Here is a 21634-nt window from a genome sequence, read left to right on the forward strand (position 1 = left end):
ACTACGGCAGAAAGAACGAAGGAAACACTTCAATGTATGTAGTATTGGCAAAGGGAGCAAACCTCTCTACAAAATGTCCTTTAAGGGGTGAATTCAACTCTAAATCATGAATTATCATTAAACGATGGAATAGGTTGCAAGCATGGTCAACTTTCCAGGAAGGTAGTTGTTAAATGGCAATGGAAAAGGTTCTTATATGGGCACGTCCATCCAAATCAGCTGTCGAATGGAAAAAAGCTGTGAGGAGAAAGAGAGAGAGGGGAGAGAAAGACGGCGAGAAAAGAGAAAGAGAAGAAAGGAGAAAAGAAAGGAGAAAGAAATGACGAGAAAAGAGAAAGAGAAGAAAGGAGAAAAGAAAGGAGAAAGAAATGACGAGAAAAGAGAGAGAATAGAGAAAAGAAAGGAGAAAGAAATGACGAGAAAAGAGAGAGAATAGAGAAAAGAAAGGAGAAAGAAATGATGGGAAGAGAGAGAGAAGAAAGGAGGAAAGAAATGACGGGAAGAGAGAGAGAAGAAAGGAGAAAAGGAAACGAGAGAAGAAAGGACAAACGGTACAGTGCTACGAGTGAAGGACCTTGCCATGCCTGCTGTTCGGTATCATCCTGTCATTTCATGGCTGACTGCCTGCACACACACCGCTCCTCTCCCCACAGACCCTGTTATGCATGGTGACTTGTTATCCAGGAAGAAAATAAAAAAAGACACCGCTAGAACGCGTGCGCACGCACACACACACACCCACACACCTTCTCCCTCTACAGTTTCCATTTCAGGATACTGAAACCCTTTTCTGACTCAAGTAGCTGTGTGACACCCGACAGAGGAGAGGTCACCCAAAGACAATCCCCTGTAAAACTCTTTCAAGGGTCACCCCTTATGGGCTTTTCTCAGGGTTTCCCAGCATCTGCTGGCGTCACGCCACGGTCCATTTTTTACGACAGCAACTGCTCAATAATAAAAGCCTGGACACTCCATGTAACTGTTTGCTCATGGTCAAAAGTCAACAACGAGTTATTTTTCTCCCAGGTGTTTAAGGTGGACGGAGGAGGGCTGGAAATCTTTCTGCACCTAAAGACAAGCAGTCAAACTGTAGCAGAGAGGGACGACAGCAAGAACAGGCAAAACATCCCTGCACAGCAGAGGCCAGCGTTTAAAGCTAACCAACCAGAACTCTACCAGGTTGGCGTCCAAGCCACAGTCGATATTCTCCATCCTTGAAATTCCTAGTGACAAGGGCAGACAAAAAGGAGGATGTTGGCCAGGACGCTAGCAAACAACTGGTTAATCAGTAAAGCTATACAAATGTGATGTACCTGCCAGGGTTAGTGTGTTCTGAACCACTCTGCTGTTACTTATAATCAGAAACACCTCTGTGACTCCCCCCCTCCTCCCCGCTCCTATCTCAGCCCCTGTTCAAACAGTAGTTAAACGAGAAGCGGGCTGTTACAGCACTGGCAACATTACCTATCTGACAGACGAACAGGGAGTATCGTTCTCCAGAACAACAAAGCCCTCTCTATTTCCCCCTCGTCTTTATTGTGTCCTCTTTTTATTTTGTCTTCGTTCCTTCTCTCGCGTTCCTGGTTGTTCCGCCTCTCCTCTAGCTACCCGAGGAATCTGAATCTGTGGCCAGGCAGGCAGGAGAGCTGAATGAACCTCATAACGGACAACAACACCACAGGCACCGCAGCGAGGCACTTAGCTTCAAGTAGAATTGACTGCTTTTAAATGGCACCTGAGACGACAGGCAGCGACAGACACTCCTTTGTATTATAGTGTTGCTTGGTTTCAACAAATCAATGCAACATTAAAGGAAGAGACTGGATAGATATTTATTTTTTTAAATCACCAACTTCTTTGGGGGAGGGGGTGCTGATATGCTGAACACAGCCAGTTGCAGCCAGCGTCAGGAATGGACCCCTCCTCTCAATGTCATAGTCTCTAAGAAGAAGTATTTGTGTGCAAACTTGGATCATTAAAACTTGTTTTGGAAGTCTGGAGTGCACTACTACGCCCCTGATTCTACGAGATTATAGTCTTGTTGGGTGTTCTGGCCAGAGACCGTAGAAACTAAACAACAGAAATCGATGCGGCATTCTTGTCAAATAGAAAGCGCCCGGACAAAGATTGTCACATCGTCTAAGCTGTGGAAACACAAAGGAATCTCAACTGCATTCGAGACAAGGAAGAACCGCCCAGACACCGATGCATTGTTCACAAGCTCCTAAGCATGAAAGACCTTAACTGCTCAGTTAGCTGCTGCCTGTCAACGGGAACGTGTCAGTGAACCTGTCAGTCGTCGTGTTGGAAGTGCCAATGTGGTTACGAGTGATAAGGTTTTACAGTAGGAGAGGGTACGTTGGAAGGAGGGGCGTTGGGGACGAGTGTCAGAGACAGTGTTACTGTAATGTCACCTATTATCAGACAGTAGTTATAAGGACTATCAAGATTAGTGATAATTAGCAGTCTGTTATATCAGCGTCGCCGTGTGTGTATCTATGGAGGACAGAATAGAATAGAATTCAAATTTGCTTGGCAACAAAGAGCTGTGGTGAAATGCTGCTGATGAACAATAGTGATGTGGGAGCGTTGTGTAACAGTAGTAGTGGTGGGGGCCAGGGCAATGGGACAGACGGGACCGGGATGACGAAGTTGTTGGTGCCCATGCTGGACGGCCTCATCCTGGTGACAGGCCTGGCGGGCCACTGCCTAGTCATCTCCATCCTGGCCGGCCGCAGGAGGCGAGGTGATTGATAGATTTTTGGGGTACAAATTTTGTACAGTTAGAAAGTCTTAATTTTTTATTTATTTTTTATGTTTTAAGTACAAAAGCAAAAAGAGCCCCAGAGGACGACACATTGAAAGCGTGAAAAAATAAATAATAATTTGTTCCACCGTGGTCGAGTGTGTAGGTGGAAAGCCTCCTCATGGGACAGACACCCTGCTGCTGGCTCTGAGTGCTGCTGACCTGCTGCTGTTGCTCTGCCTACCCTTCCACACCGCGGCCATCGCCCTGGGCTCCTGGCCCTTCGGCAGCTTCCTCTGCAAGGTCCTTCATCCCTCCATCTTTTCATTCTTTGACTAGGGATACACTTTATTTATTTTGATGTACTTCCTTTACTTAGAGCTTCAACAGTATTTTGATGTACTTCCTTACTTAGAGCTTCAACAGTATTTTTATGTACTTCCTTACTTAGAGCTTCAACAGTATTTTTATGCACTTCCTTTACTTAGAGCTTCAACAGTATTTTTATGTACTTCCTTACTTAGAGCTTCAACAGTATTTTGATGTACTTCCTTTACTTAGAGCTTCAACAGTATTTTGATGTACTTCCTTACTTAGAGCGTCAACAGTATTTTGATGTACTTCCTTACTTAGAGCTTCAACAGTATTTTTATGCACTTCCTTTACTTAGAGCTTCAACAGTATTTTTATGTACTTCCTTACTTAGAGCTTCAACAGTATTTTGATGTACTTCCTTTACTTAGAGCTTCAACAGTATTTTGATGTACTTCCTTACTTAGAGCTTCAACAGTATTTTGATGTACTTCCTTACTTAGAGCTTCAACAGTATTTTTATGCACTTCCTTTACTTAGAGCTTCAACAGTATTTTTATGTACTTCCTTACTTAGAGCTTCAACAGTATTTTTATGTACTTCCTTACTTAGAGCTTCAACAGTATTTTGATGTACTTCCTTTACTTAGAGCTTCAACAGTATTTTGATGTACTTCCTTTACTTAGAGCTTCAACAGTATTTTTATGTACTTCCTTACTTAGAGCTTCAACAGTATTTTTATGTACTTCCTGACTTAGAGCTTCAACAGTATTTTTATGTACTTCCTGACTTAGAGCTTCAACAGTATTTTTATGTACTTCCTTACTTAGAGCTTCAACAGTATTTTGATGTACTTCCTTACTTAGAGCTTCAACAGTATTTTTATGTACTTCCTTTACTTAGAGCTTCAACAGTATTTTTATGTACTTCCTTACTTAGAGCTTCAACAGTATTTTGATGTACTTCCTTTACTTAGAGCTTCAACAGTATTTTTATGTACTTCCTTACTTAGAGCTTCAACAGTATTTTTATGTACTTCCTTACTTAGAGCTTCAACAGTATTTTGATGTACTTCCTTTACTTAGAGCTTCAACAGTATTTTGATGCACTTCCTTTACTTAGAGCTTCAACAGTATTTTTATGTACTTCCTGACTTAGAGCTTCAACAGTATTTTTATGTACTTCCTGACTTAGAGCTTCAACATTATTTTGATGCACTTCCTTTACTTAGAGCTTCAACAGTATTTTTAGGATCATGTTGTATAGTGCCTTGGGTATGAGAAATACGCTCTACAATTGTGTTATGCTGATTATTAGGTCGTCAGCTTCCTGGGCGTGGCCTGTTCTTCCGCCTCAGTCTTCACACTGGCTGCGCTCGCCGTGACCCGCTACCTGACTGTGGTCCACCCCGCCTGGTCCTTCCGCTCTCGCATGCACAGCCGCCTCAAACTGACCGTGGCGCTCCTCTGGGTTCCCGCCGTAGCCCTGGCAGCTCCGCAGTTTGCTTTCCGCACGGTGGCGGTGTCCAGCGCGTTACACTGCTTCGCCTTCCTGGGCGGCCTCGGTCAGCTGGTGTACAGCACAGCGTTGTTCCTGTTTGGCTTCGCGATACCATTGGGGGTTATTGTGATGATGTACGCCAAGATCTACTGCTTCCTGCGCCAGACGAGAGTGTCGGGATGTGCCCCCCAGCTGGAGCGCTACCAAAGCCAGGTAACCTGACCAAGGTGCCCGCCGTCCTGTAGTCATGTTGCCGGGATATCCGTGATCCATTCTAGTGTCGTTTCTAGTTTTACCTCCATGTATTCTAATGTTCTGTTTACTTCTGTGACCCACAGGTGACCCACACGTCAGCGCTGCTGGTGCTGGTCTTCACCCTCTGCTGGCTGCCCTCCTACGGCCTCATGTTCTCCCTCTTGGGTACCACAATAACCTGTTGTATTGTCTTTTCAATTGTTGTAATATTGTGGACTGGATTAAACCTCTATCCCTCTCGCTCTCTCCCTCACAGGGGTCAAGATCTCTGGTGTCTCCAGCTACCGCTCCATAGCAATCTTCATCCGCCTACTGGCGTCTTCAGCCGCGGTGGTTAACCCCGTCCTCTACGTGTTCATGTCCAATAAGTTCAGGAGGGATCTGATGGACTTGGGCCGGGAGAGATGGGAGGGTTGCAGGGGGTGTACGGCAGGGTGCCCGGGGGTGTTCAGGGGCAGGGACATGGTGCGGCCCTTCAACCCCGTGGAGCTGGATACGCCAACCCTACCCTTACCCGGATTCTAAGGGTGACTGTGAAAGGTCTATGGACATTCTGTGGATACTTAACAGATATTCTGTAGAGCTTTAATGACCCTCTATGGACACTATGACCTTTCTATGGTTCATTTAAGGACCCCTATGGACCCCTCTATGGACAGTGGGGCAACATGTTGGATTTGAATAAGATCGGTCTTACAACCTCATTTCAATAAACACAATTACCTCAGCTGAGGCCATTTGCTTTCTTCCTGTTTTTTAATAGCACAAGCGGATTAAAAACCCACACGTGTACGAGTGTGTGAACGGCCAGCTAAAACGGCCAATTCCACGCGATCCTCCGTTGAGAGGATCCGCCCGAATGTTTTGCCTCTTGCGGACAGCGGAACATAACAGCGTCAACGTTAATACTCACTCTCCACCACCGTCTTGAGGTCTGAGCCGTCATCGTTGATCTGCTGGATGTTTCCAAAGTGGATGTCGCTGAAGAAGATCCGATTGGCTCCCCTCCCCCCTCCCCCGCGAGAGTCAAAGGTCAGAGCGATGACGTTCTTCATGTGCTCCGGGTCCTCGAAGGGCTTGATGGGGGCGTTCAGGTTGGTCTCGTCTGACAGGTGGATGCTCTTCAGAATGGTCCGCTCCGAGTAGAGCAGGTAGCTGTCGTAGTCGCGGCAGCCGCGGCCGTCCTCGGCCAGCATGCCGTGTGCGCAGGCGCACGTTCGCTCCCCGTTGCCGCGGTACAGGCAGAGCTGTTCGCAGCCGCCGTTGTTGTCTTTACAGACGTTGGTGCCTGAGGGAGAGCACACGCACGTCAGTCTCATAGTCACATCAGTCTCAGACAACTTAAAACAAGCACACCAGGGTTAGAGGGAATTTCCGATTTAAAATGACACGGATCCCAACCCTGCCACACATGTTCTCTGTGGGTTTCTCTTAGGGGTTAAAAATCCTTACCTTGTTGCCGGTCCCTGTTGAAGACCTTGATGTCCTTTAGTTGTACACCGATGCCGGTCCTCAGATACACATATTCCGTAGCGTTGTCTTTGTTGCCTCTCTTGATGGAACCGTTGGCGTGAGTCCTGGTCCAACACGGCAAAACAAAACACTCACAGTCACGCTCAAACAGGCTCGGAGGTAAAAACAAACACAAATTCTATTCAACGACACTCACGCCATGGGAGTCTAAGTCTGGTGAATGGCAGGACGGCATAACAATGTGGGGAAACTGTTCGTCTGTGGCCTACGCTCCTTAAAAAGGAGCCAATTAGTGGAGTAAATCAGGCATACCGTAGCAGGGTAGCATATTAAAGGGTTAAACCAAGACCGAGGAGGTGACGGGGATAGGGCAGCAGGGAGCTCACCTGTCGCTCCAGTAGATGTAGCCCTCGAAGACGGACACAGCGAACATGTCCATGTTGTTGTTAACCAGCACCACCTCTCGGTTCTCTCCCGTCTCCAGGTTGATGCGCTCGATCCGGTCGGTCCGCGCGTCACACCAGTACAACAGCCCCTCCTACACACACAATCAGACAAATACTCAAACAGGTTTCTAAAAAGGAAAAACCGCTGGGTGTGCGTGAATCTGAAAGATGGATGCGTGTGTGTGTGTGTGGACTGTACCCTGTAGTCGATGGAGATTCCGTTGGGCCACATGATGCTGGAGTTGACCAGGACTAATCTCTGAGAGCCATCCAGACGGGCCCTCTCTATACGGGGGACCTGGCCCCACTCTGTCCAGAACAGATACCTGCAGGGTCACGCAGACACACACGCAGACACACACACACGCAGACACACACACACACACACACACGCAGACACACACACACACTCATATGAGTTTGAAGGCAAAAATGTACAGTTTCCCCATCATATGACAAGCTACTGCCTGTAATTATTAATCAAAATGCAAACATAACTGGTTGCTGGACTAATAACAACCTATAAGTAACCATGTTAAGACACACAGAGCACTACGGTACACAGACACCCAATCCCTAGTCCCAGCCCCAACTACATACCCTTTCTCTGGGTGCACAGTGATGGCGCGGGGCTTGTCCAAGCCCTGGGAGATGACCACATAGCAGAAGGATCCATTGAGTCTGGCCACCTCGATGACGTCAAAGCCCTGGTCTGTCCAGTAGATGTTACCTGACAGGGGACGGATGGGAGGAGTCAGTGTGTGTGCGTGTGCGTGTCCCTGCGTGTGTATGTGGTTGTGGTTCTGGTTGTTCTCAGACCTGCGATCCAGTCCACAGTGATGCCCTCCACCCTGCCGATGCCGTTGGTCACCACGTCTTCCCGCCACGTCTGGTCTCTCTTGGCTCGGCTGATGGTGCTCAGTCCCATGTCCACCCAGTAGATCGTGTCATTTTCTACGAGACAGAAGTAATGACCGTTCGTAACCGGATACAATAATCATTACCGTTAGCAAAACAAAGTCCTACTAAAATAGATAGCCTTGCAGTTAAGAGCATTGAGACCGTAACCAAAAGGTCGCCGGTTCGAATCCCGGAGCGACTAGGTGGTGGGGGGGGAAATCTGCCGCAACCCTAATTGCTCTGGATAATATGTGTTACTTGGAAGACTGTAGGCAGGTACAGCGTAGGAACAGTTTGGGGAAACATCTTTGCAGTACGGTTGGCGTGACGACACATTAACACTCAAGTGACTTGATCCTCAAACCAAAACTCCTATTTCGAGATTTTGGTAGGCCCACAAGCAGTACACTCACCGGCGTGGAAGTCGATGCCCACAGCCAGCGAGGTGCCAGACACGGGCACCAGGGCATCAGATTTGTCAGACGGGTCCAGGGGGATTCCTCGAATTCCCTCATGTACCGAGTAGAGCAGGAAGGAGCCCATACCTGGGGAGGGAGGACAGATGAGGTGCTTCTATATCCACGACTGTCCAAGCGCCTGTGACCTTTGAATCCCATTGTGACGTACCGCGATTTGTGGATTTGAATAAAGTGTTTCAAAATGTGTGTGTGTGTGTGTGTGTGTGTGTGTGTGTGCGGTCTCTTACCCTCGCAGGACTGCTGTCCACTCTTAAGGCTGTAGCCTGCAGTACACATACAGGCTCTGGTGCTAGAGGAGGTGGGCAGGCACAGCTGGGAACAGTCTCCATTGTTATTACTGCACAGGTTGATGCCTGGGACAACAGGAGGGGAAAAAATACAGCCAAACAATAATGAAAACTCACTTTTAAAAAAAACCACCATGTTGTTTCTCGTTCGTTAACTCGTCGGAGCTTCGACCGGGTAGGTCGGAAAGCGGGACATGGTAGGTGTGACAACTAGTACGACGTCCTACCTGCACCAGTCTGCAGGCTCTCGTTGTATATTCTCATGTGCATCATAGGAGAGGTGTTGTTACGTAGCACCTTCCAGTTCCCGCCGTCACTCTTATCACACGTCCCTATCTGGTCTGTCCCCTGGTCGGCCCACCACAGCTTGTCACCTAAACACACAGCATAGACATTCAGTACCAGAACTATAACCTGAACACAGTGGTTTAAAATGGGTGTTTCACACAACGCTGCAGAGTTTTCCCTGATTCCATATTTTCCCCCCTGAGGGCAGAAACAAATGCGATTGGTTAAGTTGAGACTAGAAAGGTGATTGGTTAAGTTGAGACTAGAAAGGTGATTGGTTAAGTTGAGACTAGAAAGGTGATTGGTTAAGTTGAGACTAGAAAGGTGATTGGTTAAGTTGAGACTAGAAAGGTGATTGGTTAAGTTGAGACTAGAAAGGTGATTGGTTAAGTTGAGACTAGAAAGGTGAAAAGGTTTCACAGATAACACTAACACAGTAGCTAACCCACAGGGCAACGCAAATTATAAAGACCTCATTTCAGCCAAGCGTAGCTTCGTTTCCGCCTTACCCATGATGGCCAGAGCGGACGCCTTGGTCAGCCTGCCTGGTTTGACCCCGTCCAGGACCTCCAGGCCTGAGCCGTCCATCTGACAGCGGCTGATGGTGCCGTTCCCTGAGCTGACCCAGTACAGCTGCTCACGGTCGTAGTCTATAGACAGGCCTATAGGATATAGTTAGCACAACACGATCCCAGTCAGACCTCTCTCGTTCACTCACGCAGCCTACGGCATAGTCTTCAGACAGGTCTGAAGGGGACAAACAGGACAGAAAACACTCCCTCTGTGCCGTAGTCTATAGAAAAGCCTGGCAGGGACAGAAAGGGGACATATAACTACACCCACATTCTCTGACTGCTCCAAAAGGTTGTCTGTAGTTGGAAACAGGTACTTTTCACCATTGAAGAACATAACACTGAAACCATTCAAACGGATGCAGCCTAATGGTTTGCTTGTTCATCAGGAAAGGCCTAACAGTAACTAATCCAGACCTATCCTGAAAGGAACAAACCATACACAACGGGGTCGTTTCTTGGGACACAGATTAAGCGCAAGAGAAACTGACAAACTGAATTGTTTTCACGGAGGACTTGAATTGTGAGGGTGGCCACCCAATTTATTTTCACGATGAGCTAAATCTATTGGTTGTCGACACAAAATTGTGAAGGAAATGTGGTGATCTATTTAATAAAGCACAGGAGACCAGCAAAATGGATAAAGTAGTGAGGCGTGATATAGCAGGAGCAGCGGCATCTAGTGGTCAAACACGGTACTGCCACATTGACTTACGGTAAACAATGCAAGCGACTTCAATGACTCCTTTCTCTGAACAGGGCGGGGGAAAAACCTGACATGGTACGGAGAAACAATACTCACACACTCAAGCACGCACTCACACTGACTCTCACTTTTCCCCACTTGCTCAGCATTGTTGTACACTAGAGTGTTAGTGTTCCCCCACTCACCCACAGGGCCCTTTTGATTGGTGAAGAGCATGGTACGGTTGCTGCCATCCATGTTGGCCATACTGATGTTGTCCCCATCAGTCCAGTACATCTTTCTGTTAGAAGGACAAACACATGACCCGCTGTTACACGTTAAGCTTGGTTTGACGGTCACTGAAATCACCGTGACAACATCAACGTTCTTTTGCTGTCGTCGTGTTATTCGAAAACTCCATTCCTACTCCAGTGTGTGTGTGTGTGTGTACTCACCCCAGGATAGGGTGCAGGACCAGACAGTGGGGTTTGTCAAGGCCCTGGATAATAGCGTTTTTAAAGGATCCGTCCAGTCTGGCCACGTTGATCTGCTTCTTATTGGCATCATAGCTGGTCCAGAACAGGTTCCTAGACACCCAGTCTACTGCCAGACCATGGGCGTTGGGCAGGTCTGAAAAAAAACACACAATACAGGCAAATTTAACTAAACCACTAACGACAGGCAACTAACTGCCAACATGAAGGAAACACTTGAGTAAACGATGGATACAAAGTATATTGAAAGCAGGTGTGGTTCCTGAGTTAATTAAGCAGTTAACATCCCATCATGCTTAGGGTCGTGGATAAAAATGCCCAGCCGCCCATTATTTTGGCTACCATGGAGAGAGAGATCTCAGTGTGTGTGTGTGTGTGTGTGTGTGTGTGTGTGTGTGTGTGTGTGTGTGTGTGTGTGTGTGTGTGTGTGTGTGGTCTCAGTCAACCAGATCTCAACCCAATTGAACACTTATGTGAGATTCTGGAGCGGCGCCTGAGACAGTGTTTTCCACCCCCATCAACAAAACACCAAGTGATGGAATTTCTTGTGTAAGAATGGTATCGCATCCCTCCAATAGAGTTCCAGACACTTGTAGAATCAACGCCAAAGCGCATCGAAGCTGTTCTGGCTCGTGGTGCCCCAACGCCCTATTAAGACACTGTTGGTGTTTCCTTTATTTTGGCAGTTACCTATAGATTCAATAAACAAATTAGTATTAGAGTATTTGAAAGAGCGGTCATCCTACCAGCAGACACCACGGTCTCCACTCCGGTGCCGTTGATGAAAGCTCTCTTGATGGTCTGGGTTCGCACGTCTGACCAGTAGATCCGGTGCTCCACGGCATCATAGTCCACCACGGTCACGTTGTCTATGTCTGGCACCGTGAAGGAGATGATGTAGTTATAGTAGGGGTTGTCTATGTCCACTCCCCTGATCTCTATCTGACGGGCATACAGCAGGAACTGGCGAGACTCTGGAGAGAGAATGGAAGAGACAGACGGGGGGGGGGGGGGGGGGGTACAGGGGAAGGGTTACGATCCAGAAACTACAAAAGGGCAGTATTTGATCATATCCAAGAGCGGCTGAACTAAAAACCAAGCTATTCTCATTAGTAAGACAGTCGTCCGATTGGGTGTTTCTAAATTACAGCAAATGTTGACCCATTAGTCACCGTTCAGCCCTCTGAGTGTGTGTGTGTGTGTTCCTACCTTTGCAGGTGCGTTTGTCAGCCTGCAGCTTCATGAGGTGAGGACAGGCACAGGAGAACGTCTGGTTGAAGTTGATCAAACACAGGTGAGAACAGGGGCTCTGCTCATCAGACGTGGCACAAGGGTTAGGAGCTGAGGGAGAGAGAGGACCAAGAAATGTTTAAATGAAAGAGATCTGGGTCCACTGCGACCATGTTCCATCGACGCGATTCTTATTCAATTTCGACCAAGGCAAATGTAACGAGAGAGAAATATAAAATATAAAAATAAAGCTATTATTTGATTCAATTACTAAAACACTTCCATCACAGAGCATCGCGCTGGAGACTGAGTGAAGGGAGCGGTCGGCAGATAGGGATCGAGTATTAGAGGGAGCAGAGGACAGAGCGAGACACGGATAGGGATCGAGTCAGACATCGTCAGGCATGGTTTGTTTCCCCAGCGGTGTCAGAGGGACTGGGGGAAGCTGTCAATCAACTGGCCAGTGAGACCTCAGCTCTGTATTCCTTAGCCTCAGATCAGGGCCCGTATCCAGAAAGCATCTCAGAGTAAGAGCCTGTAAGTCCAGTCTGAAAGGCCAAATACTGCAGTGGGGGGCCTTTATGATCCACAGTGTGTGTGTGTGTGTGTGTGTGTGTGTGTGTGTGTCTACAAGGTGTTAGAAACTACGCTACGTCTCGTAGAACATGGAGGCAACGCAGCACACAGTAGTGACGGTTAGGCGTCCCAGAGGATTGGTGTGTTTGGGTTCAGGAGGTCTGGAGTGTACCTCTCTGCAGTCCTGCCCTTTGGTGTTTCACTGTCCAGTTAGCAGTGAGAGACAGCTGGGAAGTGTGGGGTGGTTTGTTTGTGTCCGCGTTGATGATTTGTGTGCGTGCCACCTACCTTGGGGCTGTCTGGAGGGATGGTACACCTGCAGGTCGAAGGGTTGTGTGTTGGTGCGTTGGACCACGGTTACGTTGTTCCCGGTCCACTTGTTGGCCTTGGCCAGGGTGTTGGTCCTCCAGTCTGTCCAGTACACCTCTCCTCCGTACATGGTGACCGCAAAGGGGTGGGACAGGTACTCATGACCCCTCAGCACCTCGATCAGACCAGAGCCGTCATACAGAGCAGAGTAGATGGCATCAGACCTGGGGAGAGTGCGTCTGGGTGAGTGTGTGTGTGTGTGTGTGTGTGTGTGTGCGCGCGCGGTAAGGAGAGCAACAGTACCTGGCGTCGATCCATACAATGCGTCTCTCCATGTAGTCCACAGTCAGTCCGTTGGGCCAGCCACCGCTGCCAGTCTCTCTGTGGATGGTCCTCCTGGCCTCACCGCTCATAGATGCTGCCTCGATCCTGGGCAGACTGGCATCCCAGTCCGTCCAGAACAGAATACTGACAACAGAGGAAGACAACGAGAACAAAGAAGGGAGAGGGAGACACATTCATGAATATTCAGCGGTAGTCATTCACATAGTGTCTGAATATGTGAAAGGGGACTATATATATATATATATATATATATATATATATTTTACAGTTATATACAGAAGTTATTTCAGGGTACCATTGCTTGTATTTGATCTACTATTTCCAGTTCTATAGTATCTGTGGTATGGTATCAGTCACCGTGGTGGTTCAATGGTTTCATTCTCACCCGTCTCGGGGGTCCAGGGCGATGGCCCGGGGGTGCTCCACCTCTCCAGCCAGCAGAGTGGTCCTCATGGTTCCGTCCAGCTTGGCCACCTCGATCTGGTCCAGGTTACTCTCCACCCAGTAGATGTTCCCTGCTATCCAGTCCACAGCCAGACCCTCTGGAGTGGCCAGGCCATACTGGATCACCACCTCGAAGGTGGTCAGAGCTGGGAGGAGGACAGGGGTCGGGAGAGGAGAGGGATGGGAGATGGCTGGGTTAAGGCCTTGCATTTGGGAAACTCTAGATTTGTTTGACACTCCCATCACTGACCTCAACACACAGACAAAAAACATAGTAAGACGGAAATGGAAGAAAATAACCTGATCCGATAGGTCAAACTCCTCTCTTATAATGGACGTGACAGAAATGGGACACAGTGGACCAGGCCGTATGAAAATGTTTTTTTGCAAAACGGGGCAATATTTTCTGGCGTAACACAACATGTCTGTCTAGCTCATGGCAAAGGACAGCAGCTACAGACTAACTCTATCCAGCAGCGCTACCGGCTTCGCTGTAACAAACCGCTGACAAACTGAGCGGACTGTTTGGAATTCCTTCTCTGTGGAACCTGAATCAGGTCAGTGGCATGGCACTGCTTACCACTGCGGGATTTCGAGCAACAATTTGCTAACAATGGCAGAACGAAGGTGGTGACTTCTGGGAAACTTTTGAGAAAAAAAAACCCACCTGTGCGCGCGCACAGACACACACAGTTCCCGGAAAAACCTGGCAAAGCAACGCAGTAATGGTGGACAGCTGATGATTCTGTGGAGTCCTTCACATGGCCTTCCAACAGTCATTAGATTACAGCATGAGAGGGAGAGGGCCTCTCACAGCTTGGTTGTTGTTATACTGCTGGAACCACAGTTGGCTTTGCCTGAGGAGGGTGGGGAGGCTGTGTATGTGTGTGTCTGTGTGTGTAGGGAGGAAACTTGTTGTTGTTGTTGTTGTTGGCATTTTTGACCCTGTGGCGAAACCAGCGTAGCAATGTTTTTTTCCCATGGCAATAATGAAAACACGAAGCATCGCAAACTCTTTGGTCCTTTAAAAAAAAAAAAAACTGCTGTTTGGGAAAATATTGTGCGCTATGACTTGGAAAACAAACGTGACTCCGGATGACAACATGATGTTTGTTTCCAACATTATGGCCGTTTTCCTAAAGAAGTTAAATCCGTTCATTTGTTCCCTTTGCCACGATACTATGGCGATCCTGCTTTTGTCCCGGGCCTACAACTAAACACGGAAAGATCTTAAATCAGCAGAAGCTGATTTATGGTGGAGGGAGGGTTGTTTTTAAGAGGGTTAGAGGCGTGGGAGGGGGCCTGGGAACAGGGACTAATGGAATACGCTGGTTCCTACGCTACACCACAGTATGTGTGTCTGTTGCTCTGCCCCAGGGTGGCTGCAGTCACGCAAAGGAGTGGTGAGACAAATTTGAAGAGACAAAGCCTTCCGTCGTTCTCTCTCTCTCTGTGTGTGTGTGTGTGTGTGTGTGTGTGTGTGTGTCTGGATTTCTTCTGTGGGATTCTGGAAACACACCCTTGATTGGCCAACAGACCTGGGGTTGGGGGGTGGGGTGGTAGGGGTCTGAGGTTGGGACATTGGGGGGAGAACACGGGCCAGCTGTGACCTGTCTGGGGGATTTATGCTGGGGACATTAATATACATCTTGACTAGATTTGACAGGCGAGGCTACCCTGAGACAACACTGTTGTACGTGGGAAGTACATTCAGAGAAAGTGCAAACTTTGGAACTCATTTCTGTTTGTCCTCAGACTAAAGAGGAAAAAACACAGTCCTTTCTAGTCAATTTCCAGACGCTTTCTAATTCAAAGCCATTTCTATGTTGGCTGACGCAAGACCAAGCAGACCTTCCGGCACATTAGGGATGGGTTTTCCAGAAAGATCTCCTGCCACCACCCTGGTCTCTGTGTGACAGCAGTCATCGTCACAGCATGTCTTTAAGATCCCATTCTTTTTTTTTGCTGTTGTCCCCTGATCCATTGATATTTGGATTTCAGTTTGTATTGACTGTCACGTCATGGGCTCTATTTTAACAAACCCAACCGTAAACCTCAGGCGGTAGTGCTTTAGGTTCTAAATGTTTTCACTATTACAATTCAATCGGCGCCCTTGCAGGCATTGGCGTGTAAGGGCTGGGTTTTGATGAGTAAACACGTCCTGGGTGTGTCGAGGCTTGGCCCGTTAGAATGTGCTCCACGGCAAAATATGTGGTTGCGTCAAGGTTGTGCATTTACACTATTTTATGTATTGCCTGGGAATCAACTCCAATTCCAATGTTAGTCCGTCATACTTTGTTAAACAGCTTACAGAAACAAACATGTCGACTATCCCATCTTTATTAAATAGGTTAACTTAGAACAACGTGGACTGCAAATGTTATTTTAGTAATTGCACGGCTTCAATAGCATTCACACGGACATAGAAGCTAGGCCTAATGTAAATATGGCTGAGCACGGACATGCCAAACACTGTCAATAAGCAAGATTAAAGACATTATTGATGAGGCCTTAAAAAGAGAACAAATAATTATAATCAAATTCTTGTTTTAAAATAGGCTGTGTCACACCTATCATTTCTCCCTGTGGGTACATAGTATTCAATGAACGCAGATTATGGAGGGTTATACGCACATCCACATTTTTCTCAGGAGCTGGACAAAGATCCAACGTAAAGAGAAAGGGAGAACGTCCGCTCATCGTGATACTGCTCCCCAATAGGCCTATGTTTTCTGAACATAAATCGGGAAACTATTTTACAGATCAGATCTCATTCACACGTCCACAGAGGTTCCAGCGCTCTACGGATGTTGTTGCCACAAAACTAGGAAGGTGAATCATTCTAACACAATTCAACGAAAAACAAGGAATCTTTATTTATTTTTAAAACAACAATAAATACATGTAAAATGTAAATGACACCATAAAATCCCCAGGGGAGAAAAATTGCCGTTGAACCAGCCTTCGATACAGTAGGCTTAAGGGAGGGCTTGGGTTTTGAACCTATGAAACAGAAAAACAAGCAATTCCTACAGCTGACGGATAACCTCTGAATACGAGGTTCACCGGTATTCACGAGGTTCTCGTCTCTCGCTTCATGACGGGCCATGGACACGTAGCCAACATCACGGAAGGGGGTCCTTCAGGCACTTCCAAAACAGGACCTGCACGGCTAAAATAAATGTGGGCCTGCCTACAATGCATACTGTAGTTAAAAAAAATATGTGATATTTTAATAAAGCTTTGGCGATTTAGAGTTATTGCCAAGTGGTCTCAGGAGCCAATCCCTTTAATTGACAGTCTAGACTACTTTAACGAATACATTGGGCAGACAAGAGAAGGGCCTTAATTGAGGAGGGGAGGCTATGCTTGGTTTTTAATACAATAAAATGAAACGTGGGGGGAAAAAAACATCCGTTTTTTTTATGTTTCGAAATAGGAAGTATACAAGTACAAAACGCACAATAGGCTACTCTTGTTCCATGTTCATATGGGCAGTGTGCGTCACGGCTGGGTAAGCAGAGTTTCCACTGTCAAAATTAATGTCATAACTAACTGGTAAATTGCCAAACCTGGCGTTTAGGGCTGGAAAATACCTGCGCGGCAGTTTCTACACGAAGCAATTGCTAACACCAGCTGGGGGAAAAAAGAGCCAAATGAGTGTAATAAGTTGAATAAACGGAGACGCTCCCCCCTCACCTCCGTTCTCGGACAGTTTCCCGCGGTAGATCTTGTCCTCCACCACGTCGGTCCAGTAGAGGGTGTTCTGACTGAGGTGGAAGTCCAGAGCGATGGTGTTCCTCAGGTTAGGCACCAGAACGCTGAACTCTCCCTTGTGAAGGTCAATACGACGGATCTCATGGCGGTTGGAGAAGATGATGAACGGCTTGAAGGGGTCTGGGGGGGGGGGTAGAGAAATATGGGATATGGAAGGGATCATTTAGGGGCCCTGGAGATTGTCCTTGTTAGGTCACATGGTCTTCATCGTGGTCTCCGTTCTTATGGTAGATATACACAAAGTTCAATATTTACAAAACGCCATAACTCACACAAAACTCACACAAACAACCCCGGTTTTCATCGGATGTCCAACAAGATTATATATCCATTTTCTACCTCTCTACTACCTTCTCCCCTCTCTCTAACCTTTCACCCTCTCCTCTGCTCACCAGTGCTCTTGCAGCTCTCCATATCGGTCTCCAGCTCCCAGCCCTCGTAGCAGGAACACTTGACGCTGCTCTTCTCTTGCTCACACTTCTGGCTGCACTTGAGGTGCTTGGCGCAGAGGTTCATGATGTGGCAGGTCTTGTTGTCGGCGCCCAGCTCCATGCCCAGGGGGCAGGAACACATGAAGCCCTCCCCAGGGATGATGGAGCAGTTGTGGCTGCAGCCGCCGTTGTCTATGGAGCACAGGTCTGTGGAGAGTGGCGAGTAGAGAGGAGAGGAGAAATCATAGAGATGTGTGGTTTGAGGCAATTCCTACCTTGACCAAGGTGGTGTAGCTATGGGTAGGGAGAGTGAGCGAGTGTGTGTGTGTGTTTGAAAGTGTGAGCCCGCGGTGCTCTTACCACAGAGTTTCTCGTCAGAGCCGTCGGGACAGTCGTCAGTGCCGTCACACAGCTTCTCGACGGGCAGACAGATCGAGTCGTTGGTGACACAGACGTGGTGGGACAGCTTACACACCAAAGCCTCGCAGTTGTCCTCGTCCGAGTTGTCCTCACAGTCACTGTCCCCGTCACACACCCAGGCCTTGCTGATACATCGAGCTGGGGACAGGTCAAAAGGGTACAGGTCAGAAGTCACACCGCACTGACACAACAGGCTGAGGAGACAACCAGACAGAAGATCACACACACACACCGGGGTCTTAGGGACAACCGTGGAAACACCGTGGCAACGTGAAAAGGGGACAAGCTCAACTCTGAATAGAGAAACAGAGATTGTGATGGCGTGCTGAACTCTGGGGGGGAAAAAAACATGGTTGCCTTTCTTGTGACGGCTGCTGGGAAATCAATCATAAGAACAAGAGTAATTCTGGCCGTGTTAATCCAGACATCTTAATCCCCGGAGCACCAAGGGGTCACCGTGGGTAAAAGGCATCCTCGTTCCCAGAGAGCAGCTTGTTGTGATGTTCTGTCACAACAAGCCCCTTGGGATAACAAGCTCTCTTAAAGTGATACAGTGTGTTTGACAGTGTGTGTCCAAACCGCTCAGACACTGCTGCAATGACTTACTACATGGAGAATACTTGCTCTGAGACATGGATGTTACTATAATGGCGTCTAGAGGATGTAGGGCAAGAGGACACCAGGACTTCTCACTGACTAATCTGATGAGGTCAGAAAAAAAAAACCTGACACACGCACACACCACAGCCTGCCCTACCACAGACTTCCTGAACCCTCACTAACTGGTCTGATTAAGACCATTAACAAACAACAACAAAAAAGGCCACCGACTCAGTTAGCCAATAGCATTAGAGGAAGAGACAGGAAGAGAGAGCGGTTAGCCCATTTCTCTTGACGGCCGAAACGGCCAACGCAAACTCACCGGAGTTCCTGCAGCTGAACTTGACGGCTGGGTCACACATGTGCGTCACGCCCTCACAGTCGCTCTCGTCACTCAGGTCCATGCAGTCGGTGTCCCCGTCGCAGCGCCAGCGCATGGGGATGCACAGGCCGTCCATGCGACACTGGAACTCATCCACGTGGCAACCCCCGGGAGGACGCGTTGCTAGGGAGACACAGGAAGAGAGAGAGGGAGAGAGAGAGCGGAGTTAGCCGACAGCAGAGGGGGGTAGAGAGTATGGCGAGCGACAAGCGAAGAGAGACGGACAGCTCCATTCGATAGCGGAGACGGGGAAACCGGCGTAAAAACGCGTCCAATATCTCAACCCAGTTCGCCGTCGACGGGGAAGGTCTGCAGGGTCAGAATGGGTTCAGGCTCCAGGTGGGCCTCGGTCGTGAACAAACCATGACAAAGCAGTTCTGTTCTGTTCCCACGGCCATCGTCGCCTGATGTTAAGGGCGTCATTAAGGAAGTGGAATAATGACATCCCTTCATGGCAAGAGTTGGCATGGAGGAATCAGCAGTTGGCATAGGGGCATAAGGAACCGGCCCAGGACTTTCTAAGTGGAATACAATATGTGAGAGAGAGAGAGGGAGGGGAAGGCAACAGTATTGCTTTTCTTCTCAAACTAATGACTTCCAGAGGGTTTGGCGCGCACACACACACACACACACACACACACACACACACACACACACCTCTCCCCTGTCACTCCGGGGCAGGACAACTTCTAAGCAATTAACTCCTCTCTCAAAACCAAACAGAGCTGAAGAAAAAGCAGAGAGACAGAGAGAGAAAGAGAGTCTAGGGAGAGAAAGAGAGTCTAGGGAGAGAAAGAGAGACAGAGAGAGAAAGAGAGTCTAGGGAGAGAAAGAGAGTTTAGGGAGAGAAAGAGAGAGTCTAGGGCGAGAGAGAGAGTCTAGGGAGAGAAAGAGAGTCTAGGGAGAGAAAGAGAGTCTAGGGAGAGAAAGAGAGTCTAGGGAGAGAAAGAGAGTCTAGGGAGAGAAAGAGAGTCTAGGGAGAGAAAGAGAGAGTCTAGGGCGAGAGAGAGAGTCTAGGGAGAGAAAGAGAGTCTAGGGAGAGAAAGAGAGTCTAGGGAGAGAAAGAGAGTCTAGGGAGAGAAAGAGTCTAGGGAGAGAAAGAGAGTCTAGGGAGAGAAAGAGTCTAGGGAGAGAAAGAGAGTTTAGGGAGAGAGAGAGAGAGTCTAGGGCGAGAGAGAGATAGAGCTTCCAAAGCCCCTCTTTCGCTCTGCCTGGCCTCCTCTGATCTCTGCCAAAGCCACACAGCCATTACCAAGTCATTACCAAGCCCCTCAACGCCTCACCAGAGAGACTAGTCCCCCCCCCCAACACCCCTTACTAAAACGTTGGCTAGAGTAATAGCAGCAGGCATTTCACCCGACCTCCCTCTTTTCCCCCATCATTTAAAGTGAAGGGCGATGTGACCAGCCGTCACTGAAACAACCACACAACTTCAGCAAGCCTTACCGAAGGGCGGCATTGTTCATGTTTTGCAGCTCACCGCAGAGCATAACCACATCCCTGAGAGCCGGTCAACATTCGACACACTCCAAAACGACAACACGTACACAGCCCGAGATAGGACACAGGCATTTCGTGTGGCGATAAATATACCAGTGTACTAAAAAAAGAGGACAAATATGGGAACTGAGGACCAATATACTGTAGACTCTCCTTCGCGTGAAGAACAATAGAAGTTTGCGATGCAGACTGCTAGACTCACCATGTCCCTCTCCTGCCAGGTGCTCAATGAAGAAGGAAAGGAGATGCTCTATAACATGCGTTGGGGTGGTACTGTAGAATAACTATACTAGGAGTTGGAAGCCAGGGTCAGCCACAGTGCAGCGCCTCTGGGCCAGTTCAGGGGTCAAGTGGCTTGCTCAAGAGCACAGCGGCGGCACCGGCACCAGAACTCACCCTGGTTGGTACAGTTGGCGTGGGTCTCGTCGCTGTAGTCTCCACAGTCGTTGTCCCCGTCACAGGTCCAGTACTCCGGGATGCAGCGGCCGCTGTTACACTTGAACTGGACACTAGAGCAGGAGTGGCTGCAGCCTGCCTCGTCGCTGTTGTCCCCGCAGTCGTTGTCTGAACACAGAGAGAGAGAGAGAGGGAGGGAGGGAGGGAGAGGGGGAGACAGAGAGAGACAGAGACAGCGAGCGAGAGAGAGAGAGAGAGAGAGAGAGAGAGAGAGAGAGAGAGGGAGAGAGAGAGGGAGAGAGAGAGGGAGAGAGGGAGAGAGAGCGAGCGAAAGACACAGGCGGAAAGGGCAGGCGCGCGCACACACACACACACACACACACACACACACACACACACACACACACACACACACACACACACAGATGCACAGAGACACACAGGTAACATTTATTACTAACTTCCATGAATAAGCCATTATAAATGCTTGTAAATGCTTAACCCCTTAGAGTCGATTAACAAGTCAGGTTATGTCGTTATATCCTCCACATCAGCCGATGTCACACTTCCACATCTGCAGTGAAAGGTGGCAGAGCTGGAGCAGTGTCTGTCAGACCCCCAGACACCCCAAATATGAGTCTTCTCTCCAAAACGTCTGTTGCGTCCAAACGGCTTGACCTACAAAACTATTATGACCCCCCCCCCCCTCTCTATTGAAAAGGGGATGCTCTCACAAATGTCTCCCTTTTGCTCTATGGCTCGTCTGAAGTCGGTACCGTCGATGTGC

At 48.3% G+C, this 21634-nt stretch overlaps 2 protein-coding genes across 3 annotated transcripts in view; one reads left to right on the plus strand and one right to left on the minus strand.

Moving 5' to 3' along the window:
- LOC110491981 (low-density lipoprotein receptor-related protein 1) overlaps positions 1–21634 on the minus strand; it is a 139777-nt gene that overhangs the window by 31636 nt on the left and 86507 nt on the right. For both annotated transcript variants that reach the window (XM_036946892.1, XM_036946893.1), the window contains exons 21-42: positions 20848–21015; positions 18892–19074; positions 17910–18107; positions 17511–17756; positions 17041–17238; positions 13283–13487; positions 12856–13020; positions 12532–12776; positions 11647–11778; positions 11184–11411; positions 10399–10573; positions 10150–10244; positions 9196–9348; positions 8626–8772; positions 8339–8464; positions 8046–8177; positions 7552–7686; positions 7333–7462; positions 6932–7058; positions 6673–6824; positions 6266–6390; positions 5727–6101 (exon numbers count right to left, since the gene is read on the minus strand). In XM_036946892.1, coding sequence (XP_036802787.1) covers positions 5727–6101; positions 6266–6390; positions 6673–6824; positions 6932–7058; positions 7333–7462; positions 7552–7686; positions 8046–8177; positions 8339–8464; positions 8626–8772; positions 9196–9348; positions 10150–10244; positions 10399–10573; positions 11184–11411; positions 11647–11778; positions 12532–12776; positions 12856–13020; positions 13283–13487; positions 17041–17238; positions 17511–17756; positions 17910–18107; positions 18892–19074; positions 20848–21015 — 3840 coding nt within the window. The remainder of the gene's footprint in view (positions 1–5726; positions 6102–6265; positions 6391–6672; positions 6825–6931; positions 7059–7332; positions 7463–7551; positions 7687–8045; positions 8178–8338; positions 8465–8625; positions 8773–9195; positions 9349–10149; positions 10245–10398; positions 10574–11183; positions 11412–11646; positions 11779–12531; positions 12777–12855; positions 13021–13282; positions 13488–17040; positions 17239–17510; positions 17757–17909; positions 18108–18891; positions 19075–20847; positions 21016–21634) is intronic.
- Positions 1354–5612, plus strand: LOC110491983 (galanin receptor type 1-like). The gene is made up of 5 exons (XM_036946899.1): positions 1354–2746; positions 2913–3049; positions 4376–4771; positions 4897–4978; positions 5070–5612. Exons 1-5 carry the CDS (start codon positions 2557–2559, stop codon positions 5336–5338), a joined length of 1074 nt encoding a protein of 357 aa, XP_036802794.1. The 5' UTR covers positions 1354–2556; the 3' UTR covers positions 5339–5612.

Source organism: Oncorhynchus mykiss, chromosome 16, assembly GCF_013265735.2.
Source record: "Oncorhynchus mykiss isolate Arlee chromosome 16, USDA_OmykA_1.1, whole genome shotgun sequence".
Lineage (NCBI taxonomy): Eukaryota > Metazoa > Chordata > Actinopteri > Salmoniformes > Salmonidae > Oncorhynchus > Oncorhynchus mykiss.

Coding starts and splice junctions, on each gene's coding strand:
- LOC110491983 (XM_036946899.1), top strand. CDS start 2,557: ATGCTGCTGATGAACAATAGTGATGTGGGAGCGTTGTGTAACAGTAGT. Junction 3,050..4,375: donor TCGGCAGCTTCCTCTGCAAG/GTCCTTCATCCC, acceptor GCTGATTATTAG/GTCGTCAGCTTCCTGGGCGT. Junction 4,772..4,896: donor TGGAGCGCTACCAAAGCCAG/GTAACCTGACCA, acceptor TGTGACCCACAG/GTGACCCACACGTCAGCGCT.